We start from the raw sequence: 17,127 nt of genomic DNA, 5'->3' as shown, positions 1-17,127 counted from the left end.
CATTTGTTTAAATTGGCTGCATGTGTTCAGCCACTGAAGGTCCAATTCTGGGGCCGGATGTGTATTCCCCGTTATTAACTCCTGCATAACTTCAAGACTATCTCTCCTTGTATCAACCCTCATGCTGACGGTGCTCTTCAAATCGGGCCCTACATCACATTAATCAGTATGAGGTTAAAGCCGTAGCCTTCAGTAGCAGGGCCTTCACAGTGGTGGCCCTAAGGCTGTGCAACCATCTTCCCCCTGAAATGCAGGATTGCCCTCAGAAAGGGCTGCATGGTGTACCTTTTTGGCTGTCGTTCGGCCTTTCTGGTTAAGGATTTTGTCAGGCAGCTGTTGGAATTTTTTGAAGGCCTTTTGTTTTGTTTGTTTGCTTGTTTTTTATTGTGTGTTTTGATGGTCAATCCAGGCATTGTGCCAAACCATGGTTGAGTTACCCGTAGTTAAAGCCAAAGCCATGGTTTGAACTTCCAAACATGCAGCAGACAAACCACGATTGACATAGCATTTTTCAACCTGGGGTCACCAGATGCTGTTGGACTACAACTCCCATTATCCTTGGCCATAGACCATCCTGGCTGGGAGTGATGGGAGAAAATTCTGGGAACCCTAGGTTGGGAAAGGTTCTCTTACGCAGCTTGTCTGCTTTTGTCTTCTGTAATCGCGGCACTTGGGTTCAATCCTTCTGGATGGTGGCTGGTGGCCAGGGCAAGGGCTGTAACTATGGTTTGTTCAGACATCGTCCTTAAACCCTAGTTAGTGGAAATCATGGTTTCTGATTCTGGTTTGCCAGCTAGTTGAAACTGTGGTTTGCCAATGTCGGTGTCGCACTGAACCGTCCGTAACTTGGCTTCCTTAACTGTGGTTTGTTGTGACGCCTGAATTGAGGTTTTACCATTTTTGGAAGCTGCTTCGAGCTGCGGAAAAGCAGCCCCAAATATTTTAAATAAAAGGAATTAAAAAATAAAAGCCACTCTTCTCTTTTGTTCTCAGGGCGATGTGTGGATCTGCATGGAGCTGATGGATACATCTCTGGACAAATTTTATAAGAAGGTTCTGGAGAAGAAGAAGGCTATTCCCGAAGACATGCTTGGGAAAATAACTGTGTCTGTGAGTGGGGCGCCTTTGCTTTGGTGAAGCAGTGGCTTTGTTTGGACTGAACCATAGTTTAGTGTTACAATAACAAGCCTATCTCCCCCCCCCCCATTCCTTCCTCTCTCTTCCAGTGTGGCTGCGAGAAGGACATCAAAAGCTTCTGTTTTTAGTTTGTGTGGTTTATCACGTCATCCGAACCCCAAACTGTAGTTAATTTTAACTATGGCTTGTGGAAACAAACCAGCTTCATAAACCATTGTTTGACACTGGCTTGTTTCTACTAACCATAGTATCAGCCCAACTTAACCTGCAGTTTTGCCTGGGTTCAGACGGTACAGCAAGTGGCAGTTAATTAAAAAAAAAATGGAAGCAGAGGTTCCTATCTCCTCCTCTCGGCTGCATCAAAGGAGTGTGGGGATTGGAAAAGCCCAGGAGAAGGCTAAGCTTTTTAGCGTAATGCTAAACTGTGGTTTGCTGTTACATCCGAACTGGCCCATTGTCTCTTAACTGTGCAACCTGCCCATCTTTAGCAAGTCAGCCTGGTAGTGTGCATGGCTGTAGAGCATAGAATTCAGCAGCCAACACAGAATAGAAACCTCGTTTTTCATTTAAAATTGGGTTGAAGTTGGAACATGGAGAGAGCACTTTAAAAAAATGTTTATACCCTGCTTTTCCTCCAAGAATGGCTCCCAAAGCTACTTGCAATAAAATCCATACGAAGGTACCATATTAGAAATGTGTTGATGATTTGGACCGAGGAAAGAGGCAGTCTCTTCTGAGATACTTCAGTATCAAAATACAATTGAAACCCTTTGGAAATATATTGGCCAACTTGTATTTTGTGTTCTGCATGTTCGGTTGCTGTTCTCTGCCCTCTTTGTGAAGCTCTGCAACAGGGCAGTTGCACCTCAGACATGCTGGACAAATCCGACTTGCCTGGGGTCCCAGTCCAGCCTCCCTGGGTTCCCAGATGGCCTTACCTCTTTCCCCGGCCCTGCCTCCTTTCTCCGACTACCTATTGTTTGGTAGTTTCCTGGCTTTTGCACATCCCCTGCCCCCCCCATCTAAAAAGTTGATATTCCTCTCCTAAAGCTTAGTTACTGCCACTAAGAGCTTGAAGCGCTGGTGTTTTGGCCTTGCCCCTTTTGCCTTCAGCCCCGCCCACCACTGGAATGTGGCCCCTGAGAGCTTCTCTGGAATGGAATTTGGCTTTTGAGCTGAAAGACCCCTGCTCTGCACCTAACAGACATCCCACCTCTCTCTCTCCCCCTATTCAGATTGTTCGAGCCCTGGAGCATTTGCATAGTAAGCTGTCTGTGATTCACAGAGGTTGGTATTATATGTTGATATCTGTGCAGTAGACATCTTGTAAGGGCTGTAGGGGAGAGCAAGAGCTCACAGCTCAGCGCTAGAGCAGCTGCTTTGCATGCAGAAAGGTTCAGTCCCTGGCATCTCCAGCTAAAATACAGCGGGGCTGGCGAAAGACGTCACACCGCCTGAGACTGGACACCAGCTGCCAGTCAGAGCAGACAGTCCTAGGGTAGATGGATAAATAGTAGTTAAGCTTCCTAAGTTGACTGTATGTATATCACTTGCACTGAGGGCCACCCAAATAATTTCCATTCTGCCTCTCTGGGCATAACCCTTCATATTTGTCGCATACGTTCCATAATTTTGATTTGAGTGGTGAAGGCTTTAGCAAAAAGGTTGGTGCATGCAACATGTTGGGCGAGCAGTATGGAACTCCTTATGTACCTTGGTTAAATATGTTGGAAGTCCCCCTGTTTTTCAGCAACAGGTGTGGGGTGTAAATATATTTAATAACTTTAAGCCCATGGAAGGGCATAGGAAGCTATGCAGCCCTGTTCAGAATCCTTAGGTTTCTGATCTTTTCCACAGGTATGGTCATGAGGACTAGGAACCTGAGAAGTGAGATTATAAAAACATTTTTGTATTTTTACAAAGCCGCAGCTCTGACTGTACCAAAGTTCTGGTGCACCTGGATGGGTTTTTCCAATAAGCAGCCTCCTATGACTGTAGTCTTGTGGGAGTTGCAGCTGGCTGTATTTTTTGAACATTAGTTAAAATGGTGTGCAGATGTGCTGCTTTTCTTGCAACGGGGGTAAACATTCCTAGCTGATCCAGAGAAGGCAGCGTTCATGAGCTTCTTGTGTGCTTCTCTCCACCCTTACAGATGTGAAGCCGTCCAACGTCCTTATCAATAAACAGGGGCACGTCAAAATGTGTGACTTTGGAATCAGTGGTTACTTGGTTGATTCGGTTGCGAAGACCATGGATGCTGGCTGCAAACCTTACATGGCTGTGAGTTTTTTAGCCACTAGTGGGGCATCTTTCGCTTTTCTTCTAGCTCCCCCCACACACATACACACACACTCCATTTTCGGCATTAGTTTTTTTTCCTTTTCTGCTGAGTTGTGTTGCTTTGCCTGGTCATTTGTTTGCCTTTCCAGTGGGGTGTATCGGAGGGGGGCTTTTGAGCTGCACTTAAATGGATTTGGTCTGATCCAGCCATTCCGTGCTATAGCTTTGGCCCTCTTTATTGAGTTTAGAAAAAAGGCGACTAAGAGACGGACATGATGGAGGTCTTTAAAATCATGCACGGCACAGAGGTAGTGTATAGAGAATCCTCACTGCACACCCTTCGGGGGGCGGGGTGTGTATCTGGATGGTATGCCTGCCACGTATGTTTGTTTTAAGCATATCTATATATCTCCCTCCACCAAGAAGCTCAGATGGTGTGCATCAGAAGCGTGGAACCTGAGGCCTGCAGGCCAAATCTGGTCTGCTTGTAGTCCCAATTCGGCACTCCAGGTGGCCCCCCTTCCCTGGACCAGCTATCGTGTGGTGGTCCTGGATTTTTGTGGTTTTCCCCACATTCTAAAAGGTTGAAATGCCTCTGCTAAGGCTTACTTATTGGGAGGAAGAGCTTTGAGCTAAAATAAGTTGGTATTGGCTCCTCCCCTTTTGTCTTTGGCTCTGCCCATCCCTGGAAGGTGGCTCCCCAGAGCTTCTCCAAAATGGAATTTGGCTCTTGGGCTGAAAGAGGTTCCGTATTCCTGGTGTACATGGTTCTCCCCCTCCCCCCGGCAACACAGACACTTTTGTCTTCTCCACAAGCCTCTGAGGTAGGTTGGGCAGAGAGAGAGAGAGGGTGAAACTGTCCCCAAGGTCTCCCAGTGAACTTCATGGCTGAGTGGGGAATTTGAACCTAACTCTCCCTGTTCATAGTCCAGCCTCTGTGTAGACTTGGAGTCTCCTTGATTTCTTTTCTTCTTTCCCTTTGCAGCCAGAGAGGATCAACCCTGACCTGAACCAGAACGGGTACAATGTGAAATCAGATGTTTGGAGCCTCGGGATCACTTTGGTAAGACACCTAGTAGGCGTTCTGTTGACACAGAAGGCAAGACTGTTTAGCTACGTGCTAAACATTGGCCCTGTTCTAAGCCATATATGAGCCTTTTCTGCTGAAAGGGGATCTGTACTTCTTGGGTTTTAAAAACCCCACGCTCAGGAAGCATGAGAACACGCGGGCTCCATGAAATGTGTGTTTTTTAAGAAATCTAAATGAGGGAGAGTAAAGATATGTCTGAATTTGTATTCAAATTCAAAACTGAGGCATTTGGGAGAAAGGTGTTCATTCGTTTTTTAAAAAAAGATGGGCTTCCTTTCTCACCATAAGCAGTCCAACACATCTGTAGCACACCATGTCGAGGGAGGCTGATGCAGCCCATATTACAAGATAAAGTAGAACTGTTGTGGCTGAGAGTACCTTTAAAACTTCTCGTAATTGGTGACCCATTTCCGAATCGAGGTGAAGCGAGTTCACCCAGAAATAAGCTAGAGGCGTTACCACATACATCCTTGCCCTGTTGCGCGAAGAACCAGAAGGGGATTTCACCTCCCTGCTTTTGTGTGTTGCAGATGGGTTGTTCTCCAGCAGGTGGCAGTATCTGCTGCCCAGAACAGACAGCATATGAAATGATATTTTATAGTCAAATTTAAGGTGTGAGCTGGCACAGGATTTCTCTTAATTTTTCAAAGCCCCCCTCCTCAGCATTCCTGAGATTTGGTCAGCTCAGATCTCAATAAGGCAAGTCAAAAATTCAGAGACCAGTGGAATTAGCAAGGAGCCAAAGGTGACCCAGAAGTACAAAGTATCTCCAGGTTCAGCAAGCAGAAATCCCTTTCACTCAAAAGCCCCTTAAACAGCCCCCCCACACACACACACACACTCACTCACTCACAGACACACAAAGCTGTCCTTGTCGGTTTCACCAGCAAAAGAAGAAATACTCTTGCATTATTCAGCTGTCTTTCAACACTGTCCCTAGTTTTATCATTGTACTTCTTGTATAAGGGGAAACTTTTTCTCTCTGTGTGGTTTTATGAATGTATCAAAGTTGTCTTGCCTCAGGCCAGACTTGCTTATGCATCTCGCCCACTATTGTCTGCTCAGACCGGCAGCAGGGTTCTGGGCAGAGAAGGATCTCTTTCCCATAATTTGCCACCTGATCACTTTGTAACTGGAGATTTCGTTTTTCATTTCATTTCTTACATTTCTATACTGCCCAATAGCCAAAGCTCTCTGGGAAGTTTACAGAGATTACAAGTCTCTGTAATTTAAAATTTAAAATGCAGTGTTATCCCTAATACAAAACTGGTTTAGCTACGACTGTATAAACAGAGCAGATGCACACGTGCGTGCATACACATATCCAAGCAATATCCTATAAAAACCTATCATATGCTGTCAAATGCCTGGGAACAGAGGAAGGTCTCAACCTGGTGCCGAAAAGATAATGTTGCACCAGGCGGGCCTTGCTTGGGAGTTCATTCCATAATGGGGGCCGCCACTGAGAAGGCCCTCTCCCTTGTTGCCACCTTCTGACCTCCCTTGGAGGAAACACCTGGAAGATGCCCTTGGGCAATGAGCATAGTGTGCAGGTAGGTTTGAACCTCCCTGTACATCATGGGTAGGTTCAAACCTAGGATTGATAGGGCTCTGATTGAATGTTATGTTGTTCGTCTCTCCCTCTCAGATTGAGATGGCCATCCTCCGTTTCCCCTACGAATCTTGGGGGACCCCCTTCCAGCAGCTAAAACAGGTGGTGGAAGAGCCCTCACCTCAGCTTCCTGCCGACCGCTTCTCAAAGGACTTTGTGGACTTCACGGCACAGTGGTGAGCACCTCCTTTCTCCCTAGAATGGTCTGCTTCAGTGCTGCTGCTCTTCACACACCGCTTCTCTAAAGCACAGCACTTGTGTTTCAAAATGTTCTGCAGCCTTCAGTGCCTCCCCATCCGCCCAAGCCATCTCGCTCTTTCTTCTTCCTTGGTTTTTGTTCTGAAGAATAACGTTGCTTTTCTTCCCGTTTTGAATTGCTGCCCATCCCTTCCTGCACAGCCAGTCCTAAGCACACCACGTAACTGATATTCAAAAACACACCAGATAATACTAGTCCAGCTCCATTTGTTGGGATCAGCCATGTGTGTCAGAATACGTGGGAAAGAACCCCGAAGGATGATGTTTTGTTTATATAGCGCCCCTCAGTGGTGCATGATGCTTTTCAGAGTCAGGGCTTGCAGTCTAAAGTTCAACCTGGAGAGTCAACAGAGGAAGGGGAAGGAAGGCAGGGCTAAACAGGGGGAGAATCCATTTAATGCAGGAGGTGTTGAACCTCAGGTCTGAGGGCCCATATCCAGCCCATTTGGGGTCCCAATCTGGCTGAAATGTTTGCAGGAGCAGGGGAACTTCCAGACAGTTGAGAAAGAGCCAGATTGTTTGACAGAGTAAAGGAACCTCCAGACGGCTGAGGGTAGTGGATGAGTGAACCTGCCTAGAGCTTCACTGCAGTCAGACCCTAATCGCACCTCCCTCTGGTGAAATGGGTGGCAAAGAGCGACAAAGCCTTTTTGGTGGTGGCATCTTGGCTGTACAGGGTCCTAAGCCTATTCCTGTCAATTTACTCAGGGCCCATGTTGATGTTTGTTTAGACGCCAGTGAAAATGTTTGCTATCTTGGCGTTGTATATGTTCTGTTACTGGTTCTAAATGCATATTTAATGTTATTCATGATTTCTTAAAAACTTGTTTTCTGCTCCTGGCTTTCAACTGTTTGTCTTCTTTACATAAAAAAAAATCTATCCCTCTTTCTGATAGCGTCTAACAGTAAATCGCCACCTCTCCAGCATTTGAGAGAAAAAACATAGGGACACAACTGGGACCCCTCCTGTTTTCATGACCACCCCGCTGCACTCCCTCTCCCATTATACATTGCTTGAAGAGTCTTTTCCACCTGGTTCTTTTCTGTAATAACCTCACCTGCATGACTTTAAAAAGCAAGCAACTAGAACCTGCAACAAAACGGCCCTGTCATTTGGTAGAGTGAGGCAGCTGCCTTACGCAGCTGGTTTGGGATTTCATGTAGGGGTAGAACATTTTTAAATTATTTATTTGTATTATTATGTTTTCATTACCCAAGCAGGGCCCATGTTGGTGATTTGGCAAACCTCAGGGTTTCTCTGAGCATGATGATAAACTCCTTCTTGTTTTTGTTTTGGCTCTCTTCCTGTTGGCACTCACCACCGGAGTTTAGTATTGAAGGGAGTGACATGCAGGAAAAACATAATCGCTTTACAATCTGTTATTAGCAGTTCATAATGGACTTTACCAGCAGGTGAAACAGCTGGCAGTGGCCTCATTGTTTGTGCCACATGAATTGACAGATACATCTAACACCCTCTCACCCTCCCGCAGGTCAGATTTACCTTCTATAGACCTGTCATAGCAGGCTAAAGCCCTAAGACAATCTGCCCCAATTTGGGGGCCTCCAGATGTGTTGGACTAAGATTTATCATCCCAACAGACATCCCCAAAAGGCAAGAAATAAGAGCAGTGACTTCTAAGAACAGGTAGAAAAAAGAGTAGGGCTGCCCCTGATAAATAGGGAAGGTTTTGGAACACGTGTAAATTGAAGCATCATTTTTCCAAGTGTCAATAAAATGCAGCATAAAAATTGACCACTGCTTGTAGTGGAATAATGGGGTTGCCTTTTCCTTGCCTGCCCTGGTTTTGTTTTAACATTGATGACTAGAATAATGGAGCTTTTTCGGTTTTTCCTTTTTTTTTAGTTTGAGGAAGAATCCTGCCGAACGAATGAGCTACTTGGAACTCATGGTGAGTCTCTCCCATCTTCTTGGCCTCTTTTTGCCTAGTGTGTGTGTGATGCTAAAATCACAGTATGTGAGTAAAAGATGCTGTGTTACAGTAGGTAATGTTTGCTTCCCCCCCTTAAAAAAGATGAGAAACCCTGTGTCAAGGAAGGCCATATCCTGCAATCAGAGCTCATAAAGCAAAAGGGCATGTTAATTTGCTGTATTTTGCATTATCTGAAGCTCAGACCAAGGCATATTTATTTAGAAGCGTGGCTTTTCCCCCCATTTATGAAGTCTCTCAAATCAAATTTCTTTGTGCTCCAGAATAAAGTTTATGGTGCAGCAGTGTAAGATCAATAGGCAGTGGTTCTTTTTGGATATTCAGAGGCAACGAACACACCAATAGGTGAAGGAAAGAAGTTTGTTTAGCTTGAATAGGGCAAGAGAATAAAACAACACAGAATAATGGCAGCAAAAAGAAATTACAAGACAAGATCAGCAGCCTTCGCGCTGGGAGCCAGCGTAGCTGCCCCTCCCCCATCAGCTCAACAAACAAGCACAACGGCACTCTAGACATGGGCAAGAGAACTGGTGTACCACTGCCTCCTCGATATGCAGTGGTCTTCCACATTTCCCCCACAGGCAGGGGAGACCTCGATGAAATAGAAGTAGAGAAACGTCAGGTGACTGTTGAGGGGGTGGGGGGGATCATCTTGGGGAGACGGCTTCTTTGCTGTAATAGTTCATCACTGTAATTGAAGGTAACTGTTTACTGTGTGATACGAAGAATCTTGTTAAATCAAGAAGAATGGGGAACAGCTTTTGAAGAGGTGACTAAATAACTAAATGACGAAGTAGTCATAATTAATAACATTTAATAACTAAATGCAAAATAGTAATAATAATAGACAAATAATAGATAAATAATAATAGATAATAAATAAAGGATGACTAAATAACTAAATGAATAAACAGAAATAATTAATAACATTAGCAGCATTTCTACCACAGTCTTCAGCTATAAAAGGCTCCCAGAGCAGCTTACAAAGATCAGTAAGATAGTCCCAGCCTTCAGGGGATGCCTAAAAGGCACAGCACTAAAGGAAAGGGAATTGGGAGGGAGGAGGGAAAAAAGCAAAGCCAGGCACTCGTTCTTAGCCACAAAGTTCTTGTTCCTCCTGGCAGGGGCGAGGGAAGCAAGCTCCTTCTCTGGCCGATGGATAGGGCCAGGTTGGTCTCTCCCCTGCCGTGATGTTCTTTCTGGGAGGCCGGGAGAGCGGCCTTCCAGCGGCCCTCGGTGCCCTGCCTGCTGGCAGCCTGTGCCCTTCAGCTCTGCAGTCCCAGGGCAAGGTAGATGTACCGACTGGGAGTGCCTGTAAGATGAATAAGGAGCGATCCGTGCTGCTCCTTTAAAATAACAAGTAAGAACGACTGTGCGGCCAAAAACTGGCGGCAGGTTTTATATCTACGTGACAAACACCTTGTCAGAGTCGCCTGCCTTTTAGAGGTGTCTCCAGGCAGAGGGTGGGACCAGGACCAGTGGGTTCAAATGCCAAGAAAAAGGATTTAGACAAGCATTAGGATGAACTTCCAGATGGAATGAGCTGTTTGCCAGGGGTACAGGCTGCTTCGAAAGGTGGTGGACACTCCTTCATTGGAGTTTTTGAAGCAGTCTCGGAGGCCGTTTATTGGGGTGGCATAGTAGAGCCAGGCCTCACAGGGTTGAAACACCAGGACTTCTTTTTTGTGTGTGATTTTTTTTAAAAGAAAAACACAACACAACAACAACATAACACACAAAACACATACACTAAAATATCTCTTAAGATTATAAGTTATCTGCCTTTGGCTCCCTTTGCACAACAAATGCTTATTGTTATTCTCTACTTCTTATCTTAGTTGTATATCACTGAGTTCACAGACATTATCTCCTTTCTCCTAATTTTAACAACAACAGAAAAAAGAGAATCAACCATCTCAGAGTTCAAAATCCACATACATAGATATCATTTTTCTCTATTTCTTGTACAAATTCTATAAAAGGTTTCCAATCTAACATAACTTTAGTTGGTGACCCTTCTTGAATTATAATAGTAAGTTTTGCCATCTCTGCCAGCTCCATCATTTTCATGATCCACTCGCTCACAGCTGGTATTGTTTCATTCTTCTACTTTTGTGCACACAGTAACCTCGCAGCCGTTGTCATGTAGAGAAAGAGAGTTCCCCCCTTCTCTTTTACATGTCTATCTGTTAGTCCCAATAAAAAAGTTTCTGGCTTTAGTTCTATAGTGGTCTTTAATATTCTTTGAGCTAAAGACTGTATTCATTTCCAAAATGTTTTAGCTTTTTTACAAGTCCACCATAAATGATAAAACGTTCCCTCTTGGTCTTCACTTTTCCAACATTTTCCAGGAACACCTTTATACATTTTAGACAATTTAAACAGTGAAACACCAGGACTTCTTGATTGGCAGGGACGATTATCTCATCTGCCACACACCCCATAGACTTCCGCGTTCGCTCTGACCTTGGCCGCAATCTTCACGGTACCTTGGGCTGTGGAGGCTGGGTGGCTACAATGTCAGTGCGGCGGTGAATCCCCTCTGGGTTTCAGTCAGGAACAGTCAGAACTCTGAAGGAGCTCTCCAAGGTGCAGATAGGTCCTTTAGAGTTCTGACTGGAACCCGGAGTGGATTCACTGCCCCACTGACAGTTGACTTCCATTGAGCTGGGGCAAATTGGATTTTCCCATCAACAATATACAGAGTGGCCCAGAAGTAGGTATACAGTATAGTTTATTTGCATTTTATTACATTGTTTATTACGTTTACATTTGTTTAACACTGTTTAATCTCTAAGTGCTCGAAATGTATTCCATTACATGACGTTCATTACATTTACATTTACACTCAGTCTTCCCAACTGTCATTCTGACTCCACCCACACATCTTCTACTCACACATTCTCTCCCTCTCCCAACAACATTCTAAACAACGGTATACCTACTTTTGGGCCACCTGGTATTGTTATAGATACTGATCAGGGGTGTAGAACCTCAGGCCTGGGAGCCAAATCCAGTCTAGGGGTCCCAATCCAGCCCTCCAAGGTTCCCCAGAATGCCAGGCCCCCATCCTTAGCCCCTTTCCCTTAACTACCGATCGTTTGGTGGTTTCCCAGCTCTTGTGCAGTTTGTTCCAAATTCTAAAAGGTTGAAATTAACTGCCCTGGTTAATGGCAGTAAAAGCTTTAAGCTAAAATATGCAGGGATGTTTGTTTTCACTCTGCCCCATTTGTCTTCAGACCTACCCATCACCGGGAGTTTCCCCAAAATGGAATTCGAACCTTGGGCTGAAAGCAGTTCTGCACCCCTGATATAGATCATTACAGCTGCCTGGATTTGGGGACTCTCCCTGGGGGCATGGCTATGGGGACTGTCATGATAAGATTCAAAATTTAGCACTGCACAGTTGCCTGCAGCAGTAGATTTCCTGAATTGGCAGGGGGTTGAATTAGATTGCCTTTGAGTTCCCTTCCAACTCTGATTCAGAGCCGGCCCTACCATTAGCTAAAGTAAAGTGGTCACCTGAAGCGGCAGATGCAGGGAGGTTGTGGCAAGGGGATGGAGGAGAGACCTGTGTGCTGTGTGGCCTGCTCTGCACCCCCTAAGTTAGCTTGCTGCCTTCAGGTAAAGTGGAGGATGGTATCCTATCCTCATTGTCGAAACCAACTTCATCTGCCAGGCTCATTGGCTTTTGGTACATAGCTCGGGCAGCAAAATGGCTTGGGCCAGTTTTGCTCTGATTCCATGAGTCCATCCCCAAGAAGGAACGGTTTACTCCCCTCCTGCACTTGCTGCACCCTTGGTTGATTTGCTCCCCAAATCCATTAAAAAGCCACCAAGCGCACTGTCATGCATTTGGGTCCACCCGGGAGCCCCCAAAGTCTTTCAGCTCACCTTCTCTTGTCCATGATGTCTGGGGCCTGATAGGAGTTGTTGGCTAGATTGGGGAAGGCTGCTTGACAAGAACGCCAAAGCTGAAAATAATCTAGCTGCTAGATGACTGTTTTTCTTTCCTAAACTTGGATCCTGAATTGCATTGTGGGTTAGTTTGGTGCCAGCCGAAAAATGGCTGCCAATATCCTCCCCACAATATTTTTGTGACTTTTGCCAGCTGCCACTCGCACCAGACGTGACTGTCCCCCCCCCAAATCTCCCCTCCCCAGCTAAAGCCGTCCTGTTTTTTCCCTTCTTTCCGGCAGGCCCACCCGTTCTTCACCCTGCATGACACCAAAGTGACTGATATGGTCTCCTTCGTAACAGAAATCCTTGGAGACGACTCTTAAGTTTTTGCAGACCTTGCCGTCGAACAAAAAGAAACTGGCGCAGCGTGCTCCTGGCTACTGCTGCCAAGGAGGGAAGGAAATAAGGAACTCATTAGCATTAACGGTGGTTTGCACAAAACGGAATGAATGTCTTCGTCGCATCCTCCCCCAGCCAATTTTTTTCGGCATCACGTTGGACTTGTGCGATTTATTATTGTCATTTTTAGGGTCTCTGTGAACGACACATTTCTACGTGGAGGAGTGTAGCCCAGAGTGCAGTCGCATGCTGTCTGCTGAGGGTTATCCTGCCTTTGTCGGTGCTCAGTCCCCCATCTTGGAGGGGTTTGAGAAGCACCTCGTGTTCCTTTTGAGGTGGGTTACCCAAAGCGAGCACTTCTGGATGCAGCCATGCGCGTTGCCAGGGGTATGCCATCCCCACTCAGAAACTGTCAACATGCAGCGTGCTGAAGCGTACGGAGTCCGCTACCCTGGGTTGACTGATGCGCCTGGCAAAACCTTGTGGTACAGTCCTACCAGCAGAGGGTTGAGGGTTTTTTTAAAAACAAAAAATGCTTCTCCACATAAAAACTCACTATATGTAGAAAACCAACCCTAGAGGGAGTGGGCCAGATTAGAACTTTTTTCTTTATGGTCTGTACTAGTCTTCTACATTTCTTCTGTTTTAACATGGAGGAGCATTTCAACATGCAGTTTCCCCTGTCGGTGCAGGAAGGATTCTACCCATGGTTTTATAAAACATGTCATTTGATTCATAGGCATCCCTTTCTAGTTTGGTGTCACACACACACACACACACACACACACACACACACGGTCCCAGCAGTTACTTGTAGGAGCTGGATTTTCACTTGGCTGTAACCAGGTGTTGCCCCATCGCTTTCTCCAGCTAACTCCAGATCTCTCTTCATAGGGCATGGATTCATGTGCCCAAGATTGAACCTGGGCCCTTTGCATAGCTGCCTGGGGGGATGCTGGGAGTTGTAGTCCAACACATCTGGAAGGCACCGTGTTGGGGAAGGTGCCCAAAAGGCAGCGATAACCCTATAGGATAATTCCCCCCCCCCCACCACCAGCTTATTTATTTAGGATAATTCCCCCCACCCCAGTCACAGCCATGTGGCGAAATGGCAGCTTCTTGGCTACAGGCTGGCATTTCAGAGATGCTGTGGAGTCCGCAGATGAGCTGGAATCTTGCGCAAGGACACAATCGCTTGCAGGTTCAGACCCCTAGCTGGGAATGCTGGGGATTGAACCTGGAACGTTTTGGATGCAAAGCAGGGGCTCTACCTACTGAGCTACAGCCCACTTCTGACTGGCACTCTATATCCATTCCCTCCAGCAAAAGTGCACACCAGCTCATTGGGCATTTGAGAACATCAGAAGAGCCCTGCTGGACCAACCCAAGGGTCCATCTAGTCCAGCATTCTGTTCACACAGTGGCCAGCCAGCTGCCCATGGGAAACTCACAAACAGGAAATGGGAGTGGAACAGCACCCTCCCGCCCATGTTCCCCAGCACCTGGTGTACATAGGCATACTGCCTCTGATACCAGAGCAGGCATATAGCCATCAGGACTAGTAGTCATGGATAGACACATCCATGGAGAATAAGGCTAACTCCCTTTTCAAGCCATCCAAATGGGTGGCCAATGCCATCGCTACATGTTCTGGAAGTGAATTCCATAGTTTGACTATGTGCTGTGTGAAGAAGCCCTTCCTTTTCTGTCCTGAATCTCCCACCAATCAGCTTCATGGGAGGACCTCACTGGGTTCTAGTATTATGAGAGAGGGAGAAAAATGTCTCTTCCTTTTAAATTGTGATCTAATGGATGAAATGTGTTTCTTACCCCTCACCCCACCGCCCAAGGACTGTAAAAATCTGTAAGGACTGTAAAAATCTGTTGTTGAGAATTCAGCCCACTTTTTAAAAAAAGAACTGCTTCTTTAACCTTTCTCTCTGCCTGCTTCCCCCCTCCAGAAATACTAACAGTGACTTTGTGCAGTCATTTCTTGTTTTCTGTGGAGTATATCTCCCTCTCCCCCACCCCCCACAAAACAAGCAAATGATCTATATTTTTATTTCCTTTCTAATATATTTGTACATATAAATTATATTTTGAAAATTCAATTATGCATAGATGGGAAGTAGCTTTGGCAAAACCGCCTTCAAACATATACAGAGTGTTTCAGAGAATTGTAAAACAAAAACAATTTATTTTTTAAAAAGGCCAAGGGACCCTTGGAGTAGTTGCTTGTGGGGGTTGTATATTTGTGTGTATAAAAATCTGGGTTGTTTGTTTTTTAAAAGCAACCCTTTCTAAAGACATATCCTTGGATGCTTATAACTGTGTGTCGATCTAAAAGATCGAAATGCCTCTCCTAAGGTTAATTACTGGCAATCAGAGCTTTATGCTAAAATATGCTGGTATTTTTGCCCCTCCCCTTTTTCCTCTGGCACTGCCCACCACTGGGACGCGGCCCCCGAGAGCTTCTCTGATACGGAATCTTGGCCTTGGGGTGAAAGAGGCTTGGCACCCCTACTCTAAATGTTGCTGGACTGCAACTCCATCAGCTTAAGCCAGTACAGCTAATGGTGACAGGAGTTGCATTCCAACAAAGTCTCAAGGGCCGCAAGTTGCCCACCTCTGTTCTACCTAATCAGCAGCTGAGGCTGGTGGCTGTGATGTCAGTGGGGCGTTGGACCCACTCCAGGTTTCAGTCAGAACTGGTTCTGACTGAAACCCGGAGCAGATTCACTACCCCACTGACACCAGAGCCACCAGCCTCAGCTAATAATCTGGTCCGGGGCTCTCGAAAGAACGTAAGAAGAGACCCGCTGTATCAAACCAGTGGTCCTTCTGGTCTTTTTTTCATTGTGGCCAACGAGATACCTGTAGGAACCCCACAAGCAAAACATGAGGGCAGGAGTCCTGCTGCTGTTCTGCAGCTGCTGGTATTCAGTGACATCCTGCTCCTCGGAGGTAGCATTTAGCCACCTCTCCTCTTCGTCCTTGGCTTTGCCTGATCTCCGTTTTTGCCACACCCTGTGCCAGTCAATTCCCTAAATTAAGTATACAGTGTATGAAGAAGTACTTGCTTTTGTCTGTCCCTAAATCCCTGCTTTCCTTGTTTTTAATCCTCTCTTTTTTATTTTTAACCTATGGATTGCTTTTAATGTCTCCGTTTCCCCTGTCTCATGTTCGGGCAAACCACTGCACTTTTTCTCATGAGATGCCCGGCAAAGCATAAGGCAATGGGCTTCGAATCGCAGCTGATGCTGTGCACCTGTATAATTTTTATTATTGTCTACTTTGAATGGTGTGGTTGTGGCTTGAAAGTTTTTTTCTCCTCTTCTCTCCCCCCCCCCCCCAATTTTCTTTAATGCTTTGGTGGATTATTACTTTTTAATTGCATGGTCTTGGATTTTAAGACTCACTTCTCCACCCGCCGCCCCACCTGCCGCCCCAATTAAAAACTGATTTGGGACGGCAAAAGTCTCTGTACTGAACCCGGCAAATGAAATGGCCACTCTGCAGAAGAGGTACATGAGCTGGGTGTCTATGGAGCAGAGATGGCCTCCTGCATTCTGAATTGATCTTAATTTGGAGCATGCAACTAACTCCCAGGTACACGTACAGCTTCCTCCTTTTCTCTCTCCACTTCTTCCATCTTCCCTCCTTCCCAAATAGGAGTTCCCAGTGGAGATGGCAGATGGTTTGTTTCTAGGAAGGGAGAGCGTGGGTGCTTTTATGATTTGGAGGGTTGTCTATATAACTAACTTGATGGTTGGTTTTCAATAAAATAAGCCCCAAACCCAGTTTCTTAACGTGGCTTTCTTGAAAACGCTGAGTTTTAAATAACCAAGTTTCCATTGACGTGTGTTCTTGTTTTGAATACTTGGCTGTTTGCCAACAAGACTCACATCTTGTTCTAATTCCCAGATTTTGGGGGGGGGGGGGGACCAACATGGGCAAAGGGAATATTCCATTCGATCAGCTCTTTCGGCAATGACTGTGATGTTACTACTTGTTTGGCAACCTGAACCTTGAACCAGAGTTGACGTGGATCTTTGCTGCAGTATTTCCAGGCCAACGTATAATAAAGTGTCCCACCAGGCGGCTTACAAAGAAGATTAAACATGCAAGTCTCGAACAAGAACAATCTAAACCATTTAAAACTAAAACCAGCAGTAAAAGGCCCCTCGACTTATTTGCAGATGCTTGGTGGAACGCAAAAGTTGCCTTCGGTCTCCAGAACAGAACCAAGGAAGAATGCGGATGACCTTTGCATGGAAGTGAATACCATAATTATGTGTTAACTGGAAGTAGTGCCAATCAGTAAGCAGTAGTGATGGTGAGGAGGAGAGGCAATCCTTTCTTGATGATGGGCCCCCCTGCTGGGGTGTGGGCCTCATCAGGTGTCTGGCCATTCCAACCTTTAATGGCACCATATGCCAAACCCGACTTGAGTAAGGTGTTTGGCCCTGCTTGGCCTTGATAGGCCAAAGCGTAGGTTC

General features: G+C 45.9%; 1 protein-coding gene across 2 annotated transcripts in view; it reads left to right on the top strand.

The window, feature by feature from the left end:
* MAP2K3 (mitogen-activated protein kinase kinase 3) overlaps nt 1-16,427 on the top strand; it is an 88,997-nt gene extending 72,570 nt beyond the window's left edge. For both annotated transcript variants that reach the window (XM_084818339.1, XM_084818340.1), the window contains exons 7-14: nt 994-1,110; nt 2,373-2,424; nt 3,290-3,417; nt 4,403-4,480; nt 6,156-6,295; nt 8,245-8,290; nt 12,529-15,275; nt 15,401-16,427. In XM_084818339.1, the coding sequence (XP_084674465.1) occupies nt 994-1,110; nt 2,373-2,424; nt 3,290-3,417; nt 4,403-4,480; nt 6,156-6,295; nt 8,245-8,290; nt 12,529-12,612 (645 nt within the window). In that variant the 3' untranslated portion in view covers nt 12,613-15,275; nt 15,401-16,427. The remainder of the gene's footprint in view (nt 1-993; nt 1,111-2,372; nt 2,425-3,289; nt 3,418-4,402; nt 4,481-6,155; nt 6,296-8,244; nt 8,291-12,528; nt 15,276-15,400) is intronic.
* The last annotated feature ends 700 nt before the right edge of the window (nt 16,428-17,127 follow it).

The sequence above is a fragment of the Heloderma suspectum genome, chromosome 12 (genome assembly GCF_057233095.1).
Source record: "Heloderma suspectum isolate Gila_16-S chromosome 12, 16-S_ref, whole genome shotgun sequence".
Classification (NCBI taxonomy): domain Eukaryota; kingdom Metazoa; phylum Chordata; class Lepidosauria; order Squamata; family Helodermatidae; genus Heloderma; species Heloderma suspectum.
Note: the sequence above shows the minus strand (reverse complement) of the source record. Positions and strands in the feature narration are given on the sequence as shown.